Source organism: Sus scrofa, chromosome 11 (genome assembly GCF_000003025.6).
Source record: "Sus scrofa isolate TJ Tabasco breed Duroc chromosome 11, Sscrofa11.1, whole genome shotgun sequence".
Lineage (NCBI taxonomy): Eukaryota > Metazoa > Chordata > Mammalia > Artiodactyla > Suidae > Sus > Sus scrofa.
Genome location: NC_010453.5, coordinates 70,039,371 through 70,058,251, shown reverse-complemented (window position 1 = coordinate 70,058,251; position 18,881 = coordinate 70,039,371). Strand labels below are relative to the sequence as shown.

The window sequence follows — 18,881 nt, the reverse complement described above, 5'->3', positions numbered from 1 at the left end:
GCTCAATGAATAAGGCATTCTTTCTTCTGGCCAGTATTTGAGCTTTTTTGTCCACTATCTCTGACACGAGACAGAAATGAGAGTCAAAATCTGCTTCCTAAAATAAAGAAAAAAGCTTTTTTTTGGCCATGCCCATGGCATGTGGCAGTTCCCAGGCCAGAGATCAAACCAGAGCCACAGTAGAGATGAGAGCCATAGCAGTGACAATGCCAGATCCTTAACCTACTGCACCTCCAAGGAACACTGAATAAAAGATATCTTTTAAATATAAAAATGAGGTCCTGAAATTTCTGTTCTCATTTTAAGACTCCAAATTCATACAAATATTTCCCCTAAATATGTGGTTTCAGAACAACTTTAATATGTTTGAAGAGAAGCCATCTACTGCCTTGGGAGACAGATTTCATCTCAGCTTACTTAGTATGATAAATGAGGAATAATAATTCTGACTATCTTTTAAAAATTATATGAGAAGTGAATGAATTCACATGTAGGAAAATATTTTCCAGAGTTCCTGTCATGGCTCAGTGGTTAAAGAATCCGACTAGGAACCATGAGATGGCGGGTTCAATCCCTGGCCTTGCTCAGTGGGTTAAGGATCTGGCGTTGCCGTGAGCTGTGGTGTAGGTCGCAGACGCAGCTCGGATCTGGCACTGCTGTGGCTGTGGTGTAGGCCGGTAGCTGCAGTTCCAATTTGACCCCTAGCCTGGGAACCTCTCTATGCCATGGGTATAGCCCTAAAAAGACAAAGGGCACACCCACAAAAAAAGAAAATATTTTCCAGCAAAGCATACTCAAATATAAGTAGATAGTTCCCCATCATTATCTTATATGACTAATGCAGCACTAATTTTAGGACTCAAATCTATCCAAACAAGCAATCAAAGGAAGCCTATCTAGCATAGAGCTAACAAATCAAATTATTTTCTTTTTTAAAAGAAATGAGTTCTTTTCACATCACTATTGCTCTTAAAGCTGATATCACAGATGGGGTTGGTCAAGAAAACAAAAACAAAAAAAGTCTATCACTTGTCTTTTGTATTTTGGTGAGTAAAAGGTTTAATGAAATGGCCAAGTTATTGTGTTGAGAAAAATAACTAGTTTTGTCTAACTATTTTGCACAGCAGAAAATGACAGCTTTGAAAGAGCAGTAATGACCAATTAGGAAATACATCCACCGTGTTTTGATTTTCTGATCTTGGCTCCTTATGCTCTCCAAGTGACTAAATCACAAACTTACGTTAATACCTGCTGTAAGAGGAGTTTCTAAGCAACACCAAACTCATTGACTTCTTGAAAAAAAAAATGTTTAGCCTACCTTTTCCTGGGAAATATCCAGATAAAATAATAAAGCAGGAAACTGGCGTATGCAACTGTTGACTTGGGATAATTTGCTGTTTGAACGAGCAACTAGGTACAATTAGGATGATGGGGCCTTTGGCGCGGAAACTTGAGCTACCACATAAATTAGGACTGAGGTGACACAAGGTCAAAGCCAGCGAGTGTTCTTATCAAGGTCTTATTTTTCTGTTCCCTTGACAAAGCCGTCATTCTCCCAGCCTCCAGTAAGATGATTTAGAGTAGAGAGAAGAATGAGTTCCATTACAAAATATAGTTTCTTATTTGCCAGGAAATGTGATCCTTGAAAAGACAAAGCAGCCTTTTCCAAAGAAAATGAGATTTGTAACCTTCTTGCCGCTATCTTGACGAATTTAAGAGTTAAGGGAAATAGCTTGAAAATTTATCCATGCAGGGGCCTAAAAATGTCCCCCCTGGTCCTCTTGGTCGCAGCAAGACTATATTTCTCCCCCTTCTCAGATATGATTCTTGACCTTGAATCCCAGGCCAGGCTTGGAATCTAAATTTCCCAGAGGACAAAGGCTGCACATCGCCCAGTTCCAGTCGATCTGAAGTTTCCCTTTACCCAGATCTGCAACGTAGGACGACACTTTTATTACCACTTGTGTGGACTGGGGACATCCCTCAGGTGCTTCGGGACCTCGCGCGCGCCAGGGGAAACGTGCACCTGCCTGTGCGAGGGCCGGAGGGTGAGGGAGCCGTGTGCATGTGTGTGTGTGTGTGTGTGAGTGCGTGTGCGCGGTTTTAAATCGAATACTGTCCGATGTCTCCGCTATCAAAAAAAAAAAAACAACCGCAAAAAATAACAAGAACTGCAAATCAGCAGAATGCTCACCCACAGGCAAACCACTTAATGAAGAGATAATCCCACCACAGAACATCCCATACCCATGAAATCCTCAATCATATGTGTGTTAAGTATGATCATAAACTAGAATGAGGGCCATGATGCGCTCTTCAAGAGAAGAAGCAAGAAGCAGGGAGGGAGACGACCTGTGTGTGTGCGTGTGTGTGTGTGTGTTGATAACACACGTATTTGTACAGTACTGGGAAAATATGGAAGTATAACCCTAAATTTAATATTAACTCCAAAAGTTATGATTAACGAGAAGACTGTAGCATTGAGAACTATGTCTAGATACTTACATCGCAACACAACAATGGGAGGAAAAAGCATGTATACGTGTATGTGTAACTTGGTCCCCAGGCTGAACAGTGGAAAAAAATAAAAAATTTTTAAAAAACTAACGCAAAAAAAAACAACAACAACAAGACTAGAGGAGAGTCACAGCACACACACATTTAACTTACGTGAACTCGATTGTCCGCGCTTAGGCACGTAAGGCACATATTTGGCAATGAGGGGACGTGGGATCATAATTTAAAAGCATGGGAATCGGTCATTCGGTTCACGGAGTGGAGGCCCCAGGTGGGTGTGGCCATGGGAGTGGGGAGGTGACGCCACCTCCGGGAGCTGAGATTCTTATCTCCTAGTGTCCGCATCTGACCAGGCTGAGCGGCCCCAAAGGATCAATCCTGCTAATCCTCATCTAATACCCAACCCACCCCCCGACAACATCATCTAGCCTCAGAGTCAACTCTCATTTACGTGTGTTAACTATGCTACGCTAATGAAGAGATGGTATAACAGACATGGAGCCTTCGCTGGAGATTTGTCAGGGTAATTTTTTCTTTTGGCTTTTGAGGGCCACTCCTGTAGCACATGGAGGTTCCCAGGCCAGGGGTCGAATCAGGGCTGCAGCTGCCAGTCTACACCACAGCCACAGCAATGCCAGATCTGAGCCGAGTCTGCAACCTACACCACAGCTCACAGCAACACTGGATCCTTAACCCACTGAGCAGAACCAGGGATGGAACCCATGTCCTCATGGATACTGTCAGGTTCGTTACCCTTGCGCCACACCAGGAACTCCATGTCAGGGTAGTATTTAAAGGGGGACCTGCTGCATAGCCCTGAGAACTCTACCCAATATTCTGTGATAATCTACATGAGAAATGAATCTGAAAAAGAATGGATGTGTTAGTATATGTATAACATATATACAGTAAAAAAATAAACTTCAGATATCTGATTTTTGTGCGACGTAGAGCCTGTTCTTTGCATAAGATGCAATGCGGCTGTATTGATTTTTATTCATATATGTATGTGTTTTTGTAGCAAACGTATTATATTTTAATAACTATAATATACAGATAAATTGAAATTTTTAAATATTTAAATACATAAAAAATTTGCATACTGTCTGGTAATTTAATTTCTGGTAAACTGATATTTTAAAATATTCCTTCTCATAGAAATAATAACCTCATAAAAATTGCTGGCCAGAAAAGTATCATAAGTTGACCATGTAAAGAAGTATGGGGAGGAGTTCCTGTCGTGGCTCAGTGGTTAAAGACCCCGACTAGGAACCATGAGGTTGCAGGTTTGATCCCTGGCCTTGCTCAGTGGGTTAAGGATCCGGCATTGCCGTGAGCTGTGGTGTAGGTTGCAGACGCAGCTCGGATCCCCCATTACTGTGGCTCTGGTGTAGGCCGGCGGCTACAGCTCCGAATCAACCCCTAGGCCTGGGAACCTCCATATGCCACGTAAGAAAATGGCAAAAAAAGACAAAAAAAAAAAAAGTATGGGGAATATATGCACATAACTGGTCACTCAGTCACTAGCAAATACATTTAAAAAGCAAAGGTAGGAGTTCCCGTTGTGGCTCAGCCGGTTAAGGACCCAGTGTTGTCTCCATGAGGATGCAGGTCCAATCCCTGGCCTTGCCCAGTGGGTTAAGGATCTGACATTGCTGCAAGCTGTGGCATAGGTTGCAGATTCGGCTCAGATCCAGTGTGGTAATGGCTGTGACACAGGCCAGCAGCTGCAACTCAGATTCAACCCCTGGCCCAGGAACCTCCATATGCCTCTGGTGGAGCTGCAAAAAGGGAAAAAAAAAAAAAATGACATATTCCTTTTTTTTCTCTTTTTAGGGCCACACCTGCAGCATATGTAGGTTCCCAGGCTAGGGGTCAAATCAGAGCTACAGCTGCAAGCCTACGCCACAGCTCACAGCAATGCCAGATCCTTAATCCACTAAGCAGGGCTAGGGATCAAGCTGCATCCTCATGGATACTAGTCAGATTAGTTACCACTGAGCCACAACAGGAACTCCTGAGATATATTCCCTTTAGCCTTAGAATAACCCCCTTAGAGATGCTAAGTTTAATAACAACAGTAATAACAGGTACTGTTTAGAGTGACAATTATATGTCAGTTATTCCATTGGGTGCTTCAAGTGTATTTTCTCCCTTAAACTTTGCAATAATATTTCCCAGAGCATTAATCAGACCCCATCTTAGAGATGAGCAAACTGAATCTTGTAGAGTTTACCAGAACTGCTGAAAATCCACCTATCTGGAATACAGGTGTTACCGGTATTCTGAACTCAAGCTCTCAATCACTGTACATATTCTATTTGCCCTATTTTAATAGACTTGAACTATTTTATTTTAAATAAAACTACAGCTTCAGACAGGGTTACACTTAGCTGCCAGTGACAGAAAACCCCAAAATGACAGGGGCTTAAACAAGATAAAAGCTTACTATTCTCATTTGCAAAAACAGTCCAGAGGCAAGCAGTCCAGGACTGGTGTGGCAGTTCCACAGTGTCTTGAAAAAGGCCAGACACCTGCCTCGTGGCTAAGCTATCCTCACAGGTGGCCACATATTCATCTCATGATTCAAAAGGACTTCTGGAGCACTACTCACAACAGCCAAGACATAGATGCAACCAAGTGCTCACCAACAGATGAATGGATAAAGAAGATGTGGTACATATATGCAGTGGAATATTACTCGGCCATAAAAAAAGAATGAAATAATGCCATTTTCAGCAGCGTGGATGGAGCTAAAGACGATCATACTAAGTGAAGTAAGTCGGACAGAGAAAGACAAATATTATACAGCATTTCTGTGTGGAATCTGAAAATAATACAAATGAGTTTATTTACAAAACAGAAACAAGATTCACAGACATAGAAAACAAACTTATGGTTACTAAAGTGGAAAGGGATGGGGAGGGATAAATAAGAGTGTGAGATTAATAGATACACACCACTGTGTTTTAAAAGAAACAAGGGAACTACAGTCATCATCTTGTAAAAAAATATATTTATACTGTATATATGCCCTGTGTGTATGTATGTATAACTGAATCACTTTGTCGTACACCTGAAACTAATTCGATGCTGTCAATCAACTGTACTTCAATTTTAAAAAGCAGGGACTTCTGGAACTCCAGGTGCATTCTAAACAGAAAGGGGAAAAGCTAAAACAAATACCTCCTACAAGTCGGCTCCCTTTTAGCCCCCTACAACGCCTCACCTATTTCTTCCGTCTCCTAACTAGTTGTCTTCCCACTGATGCAATATGCTTAAGTTAGTGAATCTTCAATCCACAGAGACATAAAGCTGATTTATCTCATCATTTTATTTATTTCCTTTTTTCTTCCCTGCTGAGGTATGATTAGAAAATTCAGATGAACTCAGCAAAGAATAAAATTTCTGTCATAGTTGAATTTATTGTTATATGCAAAACCACACAAGAAGATATTATTGCCTTGAGGATACAGAAACTTTTATGATTTGTTTTATATTTTTAAGACTGCCAGCGATAAGAAAACCCTCAACGGTTTTTGCTTCCAACCCTAGATTCAAGGCTTTAGTATGTAACAGGGGGCTTTGAGGAGTTTCCAAATTCTCCAGCAAATGTATGCAGAATAAAAATATGTTAGTGACAAGAGTAGTACTATTATTCATCAAAAAAAATAGAAAAGGGAACCACTTAATCTCTCCTATCTTTGAACAAAGTTTTAGTATTAGAAAAAGAGAGCTGTGCCAAATATTAATTGCAATTCAAATGTGACTTCGGTTGTGTAATAACACTTAATTGACTGAATGATGAAAAAGACAATCAAATTAGGGGTTTACCAAAATACATTCTCACTGCCTTCGTGAGACGTATACCACTGGCAGTCACCAAAGGAATTCTCCAATAAGATACTGATTTGTAGCAGGTTTACACATGTGATAACAAGCCCAAGGTGATTCTCTCCCACGAGAACTAGCATTACAAAGATTTGAAAATGGATTGGGCTCCCCCTCTGCAGCCAGCAGTCCGCCAGGAAGATGGATTATGTGTGTGTGTCTCTGGGTGTAACATGTAGATGCAGACATATACACAAATGCACCTATGTATTTACATATTCACATAAACATGACATAAACACATACATATGTAAATATGTTTGAAGACACTTATGAATTCACTCGTGTATAACATATGCACATAAATTTAAGGTAGCAAATATCTATTCATACACACACGTATGCTTATATTGGCAATCAGAATACACACGCATAAAGAACTCCCTCAGGCCTTACTATTTATATTCTTTATGTTATTTTTAAATACATACACATTATAAAGCAAGATGTGAAAAAACACTTAGATATATAATGTTAATACCTGAAGACATCAACTCTTTCAGATGCCAGGACTTGAAAGAAGGTGGATGAGCAAGAACCAAGATGACAGAAATAATAGCTCAACTTCTTGCCCCAAATCAGCAGAACTTGGAAATGAAAGAAATATGGTGGGAGTTCCCATCACGGCGCAGTGGAAACTACTCCAACTAGGAGCCATGAGGTTGTGGGTTCGATCCCTGGCCTCACTCCATGGGTTAAGGATCCGGTGTTGCCATGATCTGTAGTGTAGGTCGCAGACTCGGCTTGGATCTGGTGTTGCTGTGGCTGCGGCTACAGCTCTGATTAGACCCCCAGCCTGGGAATCTCCATATGCCACATGTGCAGCCCTAAAAAAGACAAAAAAGAAAAAAGAAAAGAAAGAAATATGGTGAACAGTGAAAGAAAGAGATGTTTGAAGAGGAGGGAGGGTGACTGAAGCACGTGATTGGGAAGCTGGGGGTTTTAAGAACCAGAATGCCTGCGATCCAGTCTTGAGTGGTTTACATACCTGTGATTAAACAGCTCCACCCCCGCTGTGTCAAGAACATTCAGGCATATTCACCAAGCACAGCTGACCCTCGAACTACACAGGTTTGGACTGCACTGGTCCACCTCTGCGTAGACGTTTTACAGTAAATACATACCACAGTCCTCCACCACCCCTGCTGAGCTGACCCGCAGCACTGCAGCCGCGGAGGGCCGAGGGTCAAGGGACATGCGGATTTTCAACAGTGTGGAAGTCAGCACCCCAACTCCTACCCACCCTGTTCAAGGATCGGTTGTCCTCAAAAGCTCTGTCAAAGGGAGTTGTTTTGATTTTGTTTTGGGTCAAGTTGATTTCCCCATTTTTGTAAGTGGATCAATGGAGGAGATGAAGGAACCGCCTGGAAAGGCAAACCTCTCAGTGGCACTAAGAGTCAGAAGTAGAAGCGCACTGGGTGTAAGTCTTGCAAACACAGAAATCGTGGGATGTCCAGTAAAGAAAAAGACTGAAAATTCCAGATCCAAGGATTAATCACACAGGACTGAGGGGAAGGCTCTGGAATCTTCCATCCAGATCAGTTACAATGGCATAATAGTTTGCAGGGACAGGAACACAAAAGTCAGGCTCCCAAAAGAGAGAAGGAAACGAGGACCAGAAGCCCAGACGCCCACGGAGCTGGACCTGATACAGTGAGGCCTGGTTTCCTCAAGCTGGCCAGGGTGCAGAGCTGGCCCAGCCCTGACACTGTGGAGCAGGGCTGCTGCTGAATGTGACACAGCTCCAAACACTCACCGACAGTCCTGGGAGGAAATGCGGAAGGTAGACTGAGACCCAGCAGAAGGTACGACATGAAAAGAGAATCACTTTGGGGGGTAAATATTTTAGGGCCAAGGATCAAGAGACAGTGGAGGAGGGGCAGCTGGCATAGGTAAGCATATGTGCTTGGCACAATTATCACCCCCATTTGATACTAATATTGTCCCCACTTCAGAGATAAGGAAACAGGAGTTGCCAGCATCTGAGTAACTTGCCCTTGGCTCCGTGGCTGGCAAGTGATAATGTCAGACCTTGAACCTTAGCAGCTGCTGGGCTCTAAGTCACTCGTCACCTTTTGGACCAGCGTTCTGATGTGCCTCACCAGCGCTGGTGTGGAAAAGTCTGGAGCCAGGAAAATTAGACTGTGTACCGAAGCCCTGAGAGATGGAAAGGACAGTCCTTGCAGATTCTGGACGGAGCATAAGTACAGGCAGGTGTTAATGGAGCTGGAACCTCTCTCCCTCACGTACATACAACATGAACTTCCTCTTGGACTTGATGGAAGGATGGCTGTGGTAGGAAGAAGGGCCCCAAAGATGCTCATATCCTTGTTCCTGTAAATATGCGAGTACGTCACCTGCCGTGACCGAAGGGACTCTGCCAATATGATGGAGACTTCAGATGGGAAGATTATACTGGATTATCTGGGCAGGCCCAGTCTAATCACGCGACTCCTAAAAAGGGAAGCACTTTTCCAGGCTGTAGTGAGAGAAGGATGTGCCCATGGACAAAGCTTGGAGAGTCAGCACATGAGAAGGATCTGACACCTGTGACTGGCTCTGAGATGTAGACGGGTTCGTGCAGGGACCCAAGAGAGGAATCTAGGAGATAAGGGACACGTCCACTGCCAGCCAGCAAGGCAACGGGAACCTTGACCCTACAGCCACACGAATTAAACTCTCCCAGTATCGAATGACCAGGAAATGATTCTCTCCAAGAGTCTTCAGAAAGGCACGGAGCTTGAGACACCGTAAGCCCTGGGAGACCCACGTCAGACTTCAGACTCTCAGAACTGTATGAAAATACACTTATGTGGCTGAAACCACAAGGTCTGTGGTACTGTTAGCGCTGTGACAGAAAACTAACACAATGGCAGGCAGGCGATGGAACTTAGAAAACTATCTTGTCTCACTCTGTAGCTCCTCAGACAAGGAATTCATGAGAAAGGACTCTACCAGGAATCTCTGCTCCCATGACACGGGTCCTCCACCTCCAGGCTCTGAGCATCACGAGTCACAGATCAGAGTAATGATCCGTGTCTGAGGCCCATGGAGCTGGGGAGCTTTTTTTTTTTCGGGGGGGGGGAGCTCTGAAACCAAGAGACATGGGATGTCAGCTTTAGCATCAAGTCTCAAAACTTACTGAAAGTCTTTTGAGAACCCTATGGCAGAAGCTTACACTCTGCAAGTTTAAAATCTGTATCACAAACAAATTTGTTCCCATATATCCCCTTCTCTTTCCAGGGAACTTTTTCTTAAAAAAAATAACTGCTGGACTTGTCACCCTGACCCTATTTGTTCTAAACACGATGATGTTATAAATACGCTCTTTCAGATTATCAAGGTGTAGGGACGACCTAGTCCAAGGCCAAGGTATTTCAGTCTCTACAGCAGGGCTGCAGGATACCGTCCCAATAAAGCAGTACAGCTAAGAGAAAGTGGTATGTGGGTTTGGCACTTTCTTTGAGAATGAAAATCGAATTTGTCTGTGCCCCTTGGGGTAAGACAAGATGCCTTTATCCAAAATGGATGAACCTAAGAGGACAGAGTTCAGAAAAGAAGCTGGCATGACACGAGGGAGCTGGAGGTGGGGACTCCTGAATATGTTCTCCACAACGTCCAGAACCTGAACGTGAGGCTTGTGCTCCACTAAACAGCACATACAAGCCATGAAGTGGTCCGAACATGGGAGCAATGGATCGTTAGTGCTCTGACTCATGAAAAGAAGTGAACTGACAGAAAGGCACAGTGAGAGAAGTGTGAAAATGAAACAACTTGGATGAGCTCATCATGAAGGTTTGCTTTAGTTTTTGAAGGCAGACGTGTCAACCTTTGGGTCCTGATACGTGGCTTTGGGGGACATCACGCACATGTCATTCACCACGCTGGCATTCTTCAAGTACACATCCAACCCTGACACTCAATATATCTTCCACCACTTTCCCCACAGCCCTAAGATCCAGCTCCACCAAACCTAGAATCCCTCACTCTTCTCCAAACACACTTACATACTTTCCTGCCTCTACACCATTCCTTGAATATTTCTTCACTCAGAATTCCAACAGTTCCCCCTTTGCGTTAAAAGCCTCCTTCTAGTTAGACTTATGGCCAATGCTACATTTTTCTTGAGAACTTTTAACCATGGTATTTAACTCCTACCTTAATGAAACCCTCATAGAAATTTATGTAAATTATATACTTCATTGCCTTATAGCATTTGTTATTTCTCTGAACCTCCCTACTCAGTGGGAAGTTGTCGTATATCCCTCACTTTTTATAGCACCGTCCACAGCAAATAGAGTCTAACAAAGATGCAGCACTTTACGATATTGGCTAAACTGAATTCATTTAGCTCTTCCAAATTCCCCAGACTAAAACTCTTATAAGCAATATTTCTCAAAAGTGATTAGAATTTTTTTTTTTCTTTTTAGGGCTGAACCTGCAGCATATGGAAGTGCCCAGGCTAGGGGTCAAACAGGAGCTGCAGCTGCCGGCCTACACCACCGCCACAGCAACACCAGATCCAAGCCACATTGGTGACCTACACTGTAGCCTGCAGCAACACCAGATCCTTAACCCACTGAGCAAGACCAGGGATCGAATCGGCATCCTCATGGATATCAGCAGGGTTCTTAAACCATTGAGCCACAACAGGAACTCGAGAAATAATTTTTAAGAAACCAATATTTTATTAAAGTATAATCACAGGCATTGAGGTGGTTATCCAGGATGCCTCAAAGTACTAACTGAAAGTTTGTTTTCATACAACCCAACATTTGACCGTCCTCAAAGCAACTTATCACCAAAATGAGTTTACTCCACATTAGACCATCACACCCACAGGAACAACTGCTGGGCCAGACTGTTAGGCTGCAGAAGTCCGAGGATGATTCGTGTGACATATGCAACTGGAGCTGGGGAGAAACAGGCCACCTGTGACAGTATAGACGTCAGCACTCCCAACCAGCTGAACTAAAATAAGTGTGTTTCTTATGAGTCACAGTATAAGCATCCCGAAGGACTTCACTGTGAAAAAGCACAGTAGAGCTATAGCTGCTAGGCCAGACCAGTTATCCTTGCTTGGCCTTTGAGCTTGGGATCAATAACAGGCCCAGACTACATTAACGAAACAAAGTGGCTTCCACTGTATCAAATGCGCAACGGATGCAAAGCCAGGCTTCTTATCTATCCATCTCTCTATCTTTCTATCCATCCATCTATCCATCCTAGCTCACCTTTTGTGCATCACTATAATAACATGTTATATACATATACACACATTAATGTGTATCAAGCACTTACTTTGTGCAAAACGCTATTCTAAGTCTTTGACATGTTAAGCCCCACAACCATCCTGCAAGGTAGGTACTTTATGATGCTCATGCTACAGATGAAGAAAGCCAAGCTCAGGAAGTTTTAATTAACTGCCCAAGTTCATGAAGCTATTAAGTGCAGGATTTGAATCCTGGGAAATTTCCTCCAGAGCCCCATAATCTTTTTTTTTTTTTTTGTATTTTCTAGGGCTGCACCCATGACACATAGAGGTTCCCAGGCTAGGGATCTAATCGGAGCTACAGCTGCCGGCCTATACCAGAGCCACAGTAACGTGGGATCCAAGCTGCGTCCGAGACCTACACCACAGCTCACTGCAACATGGGATCTTTAACCCACTGACTGAAGCCAGGGATCGAACCCGCAACCTCACGGTTCCTAGTCGGATTCTTTAACCATTGAGCCACGACAGGAACTCCGCCCCATTATCTTAACCACTCCACGATACCCTGCCAGAACAGGCTTTTGTTTCTTCATAGAGGTGGGGGAAGTCTCTGGAAGCTGCTCTATTCCTGGAAATCACCTAAAGGGGCTTAGTAAATCAACTATAATAGAAAAAATAAAAACCTAAAAAAAGGGGGGGTGCTTATCACAGAGGCGAAGATGGTAAGAGGTGAACATCAAAACATAAAAAAGAACCTGCTACGTTTCTATCTCACTGGCTGTCATATAGGAACCGTTTCTTGAGGATGGAATTGAGCAGCTCCACTTAAACACACAGAATAAGCGGGCAAGATGGCAAGACTGCCAGCTATGCTGTGTGTGAGCCTGTCCTCACCGGCCTGGCAAACACAGCCGGTGCATTCACAGGGGCAGATTCGGCACCAGGCCCGCAGAGTAGATGTCAGCTAGCAACAGTCAGAAAGATGAGAACAGAAAACGAACAGGCTTCTCTCACTCTGGTTACCCCCTAAATAAAGGGAAGCGTGTTGCCTCCCACAGGAATGCACACACCAGCAAACCAAACCAGGCAGGACTCCGCTGCGTTTTGCACCAGGGAGGAAGGAAGGGCCTAAGACGTCAGCAGGAAACAACAAATCACTTGCCACGTTCCACGGGCCGTAAACAAGGGCACATATGCCACAGCATGCCCTCTGCATGGTTTACAGAAAGGAAACAGATCAGCGTCTTCAAGCAGGGAGTTTTATCCGATGGCAACCCAGACCAGCTTCACTGGCTGCAGACTGCATCCTACTTCTTAGGTTTCCAATGAAAGAACGATGCAAAACGTCCAGTAAGATGTGTTCAGAAGTCATGATATTGAAGAGGCCTTGCCAGAGGCAATAAAAGCCAGAGAAGCCAGGTAACCGTTGAATTTGGAATGAAATATTAGACCATACTTAGCTTTCATTCCAAAGGGCCGCCCTTAATAACGCGGCAGCTGGTGAGGCTGACAAAGGAAAAATAAGCTGTGACATCCAATGCATTTAAAGGGTTGAGTTGCAGCCTTCAAAGCTAAACAAGCACACAGAAGCACCTGTGCCCCTTGAATTACTAATGTGACTTTTTTTTCATGACCAAAGAACCTGCATATTAAGTATCCTCCAGGCACTTCTGGGCCCAGGTGCCGGGGGGAGGGGGGGAATTTTTTCTTTTTTCTTTTCTTTTTTTTTTTTCTTTTTTTTTGCTGTGAACTCATTCTTGATCTCTCCGGTAGTGTTGGAGTCTCATTATCAGCTATACTGTGGGTAAAATAAGGTGATTTTTTTTTCCTACAAGTCTGCTGGAAATGCACTGTGCTGTCCTTACACTGGCAGAGTGTCTGCATCATGGACAGTGACCTAACTGAAGTTCCTGGCCCTGAGTACATGGCACGGTTACATGAACGGGCTAGAGATGAGGGGTGTTCTCTGCAAAGAAATAGCTTGACCCTTTCCAGCATCAGGACCCGAATCACTCCTTCAAAATGTCCAAGGGGGATCAATTTATTTTCATGCCAACCTTACAAAACACCAAACCATGCAAGCCAAACCATGCGAGCAGTTAAAACAATGCAAAAGCCATCACTTCCAAGTAAAGAGGGGCCTGCTTGTTTTTTCCTTGTTACAATTTTCTCACCTGTAAACTCTCCCCCTCAGTAGGAGAGGGCAAATTCGCGTTCAAAAGACACAATCTGCTTCCCTGGAATTGAGGAAAATAAGATTCCTCTGTGTTTCTTTGGTAAAAACAAAATAAAGGCCAGAAACAAACACAACACTGTAAACCAACTACACCTCAATTAAAAAAAAAAAAAATACAGGCTTAATTTCTGCAAATATTATGTTTAACATTTATGACTGGGGTAGGAGAGCCCAGCGTAACAACTCCATGTATGAGGAAGGTGGGAGATTTGGTTCGTCATAAGGAATTCAAAAGCCAAGTGAGACTGATAATTAAGTGAATCTACAAATATTATTTGCACTTACGTTTGGACCCCAGGGCGGGGATCAGTGTTACAAGATGACTCCAGCACTGACTACCAACAGGGAGGCCTTCGCGGTGGCACTAATTTCCAGGGCTGTTAGAGGGGTTGTCCCCACCTTTCCCTCCCCAGGAAGTGGCAGAAGCCCCGGGAGCGCGTGCAGCCCGCGGGGCCACGCGGCGGGACCAGCGCCGCCCCCTTACCTGCGCAGGTGCTGCCGTCGTAGGTCTCGCACACCCACTCGTGGCACTCGCACAGGGGCCCGAAGTACACGCCCGGCTCGCTCACGTGACAGATGCAGACCCCGCAGTCGCACCGGCCGCGGCCGTGGCACAGAGCGCCCCCTGGGGGCTGCCCGGGCGCCCGGCACCGGCGCTCCGACTCGGCCCGGGACAGCCTGCACGCGGCGCCCGGCCCGCTTCTGCAGGGGCGACAAACCACAGCAGGGCCACGGTCAAGCCCAGACACTGCCCCTGTGATCCGAACCCACGTTGCCTTCACCTTGCCTCCCAGGGTCCACCCAGACCCCAAACGGAGACGTACAACCCTCTGGATAGGAAGCCCGAGGCCCCCCATTTGGAGGCCAAGCTGCCACCAGCCGTGGGCCACCACCGAAGAAGTGACCAGACCCAAGGTGTCTAAGAGGTGACCTGCCCACCTAGGAACAGGACCGTATGCCAGGTGGACTAAGTGACCCGGCCCTACCTCTTGGTAATTTGCCGCTGAATCTTACATGCGCATTTAAGTAAGAATTAATCCAAACTATGACACTTGGCTGACTTTTCAGTTCTCTTTAAAAAGTCCTGCGGCTAGCTAGGGGCAGTTATTTTCTGAAAAAGAAGAGATGAGTATATAGAAAGAGCTATACATGTTATGAGAGCACAGGATATAGCGTTTTTTCAAGTTGCAATATGCTTATAACCTTTACTTTTAAAACGTACACGTTTAATAGACTTGGGGTTGCCCAGAGGGAGGGGGAGGGAATGGGAGGGACTGGGAGTCTGGGGTTAGTAGATGCAAACTATTGCATTTGGAACAGATAAGCAATGAGATTCTGCTGTGTAGTCCAAGGAGCTATATCTGATCACTTGTGATGGAACATGGTGGAGGATACAGTGAGAAAAAGAATGTGGGTGGCTTCGCTGTACAGCAGAAATTGACAGAATATTGTAAATCAGCTATAATAAAACATTTTTTAAAAAACATGAAAGTTTCGTTATTGTGATGTGACTCTCAGAATGTACTGCAAAATGTAACACAGACCCCGTGAAATAATTCTGCCTTATAGGTGGTGAGAAAACACAGGTACACAGAGGTTGGCACAAGTTCCTCTTGCTATGTATTGGAATAGGAGGAAGTCATATATTGATTCAATGATTGTATTTTTTCCAAAGGAAAAGCAACAGGACAGGGGTAAAGCAGCACACTGTGTAGATATAAGGAAAGGAACAGGTTGAAAATAGTTTATCCCGCGTCCAACTTTCTAACTGCTCTTGGCTTAAGGCGGCCATCCCCAACCTTGAGTTCTGCCACGTAAAGCAGGGCAGATCTGTCTTAAAGAAAAACAAACCAGACTTACCTCAGGGATGGCGAGAAGCTTTGGGGAACAGCTGACAGTCCCGCAAAGAGAAGGGAGGACGCCAGCAGCAAGAAGTTCCTGAAGCCGGCGGGACGCATGCTGAGTGTCCCAGGGGGGCCGGGAGGCAGCCGCGCTTCTGCCAGGTGGGGCTCCCCGGGGGGAGGGGAGGCTGCAGGGGGAGAGGGGCCACGGGCAGATGGCCGGGCAGACGGACCCCCAGAAGCCCAGGCGTGCAGGTCCCGGGCTTTCCCCGGAGCTGCGAGTGCCTTGATGAGCTGCCTGCGAGGATTTGGGCAGCGGCACCGTTCTGGGCGGGGTGCTGGTACCAAACTCCTCAAGTGGAGAGTCTAGGCAGGGAGGTAATTAGAAACAGTTGTACAAGCAGATGGTTTATTTTGACATTAAAAAAAAAGTCCTGTTCACAGATTTAAGAAAATCGTTTCTTTCTTCAAGTTCAGGCCCCAGAAATACTTGACAAGAGGATATTGAGCTGGCTGATATTAAAGGGACAGATCAAATGATCCCGAAGATGGGAGGGGGAAGTGGGGACGCTTCCTCTTCTGACTCGTGAGGTCAGCGGGAACATTGGGGCGGGATTACTTTCACGACATACTTTTCAAGAAGATACACTGTTTGACTATTTGGGGTGTGAGTTGCTGGGGGCAGGAACAATTGACAAAATATCCCTTTTTTCTTGTGTTTTTGAGCCCTTGTTTTAAATGATGGGTCTCTTGGAATTCCCTGGGGGCCTAGCGATTAAGGTTCCGTGCTGTCACTGCACTGCGGTGGCTCAGGGTTGATCCCTGGTCCCGGAAACTTCCATATGCCACAGGTGCAGGCAAACAATTAAAAAATAAAAAATAGGTTTCTCGTCTCCTAAGCTGTTACAAAGTGTGTCATGCTTCTAGTTGTTTGGGCCAGTGGTTTATCACAGCACATTTTTTTCTTGACTTGGATGGTTCAAACTGCAGTTGTCCCGAGTTCACCCCATCCTCCCCCACAGATTAAGTATGAGAAAATAACATGTATGATTACAATGTCAGTGCTGCTGACAAATCGTCGGTGTCACTTGTGAAGCACCTACTATGTGCTGGTCGCTTGGTATGTTTTATCTTCAACCGTGCCAATAACCACACATTCATTTACTCACGTAGCAAACACAGGTTAAGCATCCACCGGCTACCAGGCTGTGTGCCAGACAGAAAAGGCACAACAGGGAATTAAGGAGACCTGATCCCTGGGCAAGTGGACAATACCCAAAATAAAACCACAAATCTAAAAGGAGGAAAAGTTGCAAGTTACTCCCAGCTTGGCTCCATTCATCAGATCTAATCAAGATAGCATTTGAATTAAAGGCTGAAAGAGAAGTAGAGGGAAGTTGAGTGGAAATGGTGAAGAGGTGGCAGAGTGAAGGGCACTGTCATTCCCATTATAAAGATCAAGAAACTGAGACCAAAGACTGACCTCTGCTCAAAATTGGCCGGCTTGCCCCAATCCACATAGGAAGTTCGAGGGAGACCTGAAAGCCCACACCTGTGTGGTCCCTGGAGCAAGGTATTGTGGACGGATCTACGGAAGGGAGGAAACATCTTTCCTTTGCGCTAAGAAGAGCTTTAGATGCGGAGGATCCCAGGAAATAGAACCATACAAGCTGCGACTCTGGCCTTAAAGCCGGAGATGATGCAACAGGACGGATCTCTCTCTGTAATTTGCAGGGAGAGATAAAAGACCAAGGCGCAGATTTTCCTGCTGGGGCTTGAAGGTGCCCTGAACAGAGAGCCTAATCCTTTTCTCTTGCTTCTCCAGACTCCATCTGTACCCGAAAGGGGTCTGTCTGCCTGGGGCACATCCTAGCCCAGGCAGCTAAGCCTCCTTCAAAGGCTGACCCTTTGTCGACTTTTGCCCAAGCGTGTACACGCTGGTGGCCGAATCTGCCACCAGGAGGACAGACTGGACAGAGGCGTGCACCAGCCAGAGAGTAATCTGGGTGGGGAATTCTGGAGTCCGGGGTACCCAGAGTGTGGTTTAGAAGGATCAGCAAAGGCTCACATTGGCAGGTGCCCTGGATCACAGGAACTGCTTATCCTCTGGGGGAGGGGGTGTGGCTGGAGGGGAATCAGAGTCCCTAAACCAGTCATTTCCCGAAGGTGATCTGTGAACCAGCTCCAGCAGCGGCACCAGGGAACTTAGAAAGGCAAGTTCTCAGGTCCCACCCCCAGACCTACAGATGCACAGGCTGCCTGTTACCAATATCCCTGGGAACTCTATTTGCACCTCATATTGAGGGAGCTTTGCAAACCATGGGGCCCCGGGCTGGGGTCACGGATGCCTGGATCTAAGAATGGGACTCATATGCACGCCTAGTTCCACTCCCGGCACCCTTCGCCTTCCTGGCCACGTGTAACGCTGTGAGGACGTAGGAACAGGCTCTCCTGCCAACATCTGAAAAGTCTGGTGACTCAGAGACTATGGGAAGCGTAGAAGGAAGGGCAGCATCAATTCCAAAGCCTCCCTAGGAATTTGCTGTGAAAACATGGAACTTTTAATAAATGAGTCATGTATTACTTTTTGCATATTTTCTGAGGGAAAAAAAAAAGAATCCTTGTGGAATAGGGAACTGAGTTTTGAACACTTCTTTGGGGAATTCAAACAGTCCTCTGAAACTGTGGTGTTTTCCTACAGGGCACCATGCCAGGAGGAATATTATCATTAGGAACGTGCTGCTGTGAAGCAAAGATAGTTGGTACTAGGTGACTGACAGCATTTAAATGTTCAGATCCTTATATGATTGTGACTCAGAAATAATATTCCCAGGAAGCTGAAATAGTTATATTGCGGTTGACTTGGTGACTCAGGAGAAAGTCTTGCATCCACACAAACTGTCAAAATAAAAGAAAGTAACTTAACATTTTCTCTTTTTAGCAAACTTTGATTTTTTTTTTTCCTAAGTACAAAATGTCTTGGAATGACCTACTTTCTTCCCTCTCCCAGTTTGCAGAAGACTCAAGGACACACAGCTCTTGAGGGCAGACATAGGAAGGACCCGATTGCTCCATGAAAGGCCCTGAGTTTCTCACTGATCCTGAAAATCATACGACAGATAGCTCTGGGGGAAAGGCCGAGTGGTCTCCTAGAAGCTGAAACGAAATTCAAAGGGATTGA

At 45.1% G+C, this 18,881-nt stretch overlaps 1 protein-coding gene across 1 annotated transcript in view; it reads right to left on the bottom strand.

Moving 5' to 3' along the window:
* Positions 1 to 16,201, bottom strand: part of ITGBL1 (integrin subunit beta like 1) — a 204,924-nt gene extending 188,723 nt beyond the window's left edge. Inside the window, exons 1-2 of the mRNA XM_005668526.3 lie at positions 15,720 to 16,201; positions 14,344 to 14,561 (exon numbers count right to left, since the gene is read on the bottom strand). Coding sequence (XP_005668583.2) covers positions 14,344 to 14,561; positions 15,720 to 15,817 — 316 coding nt within the window. The 5' untranslated portion in view covers positions 15,818 to 16,201. The remainder of the gene's footprint in view (positions 1 to 14,343; positions 14,562 to 15,719) is intronic.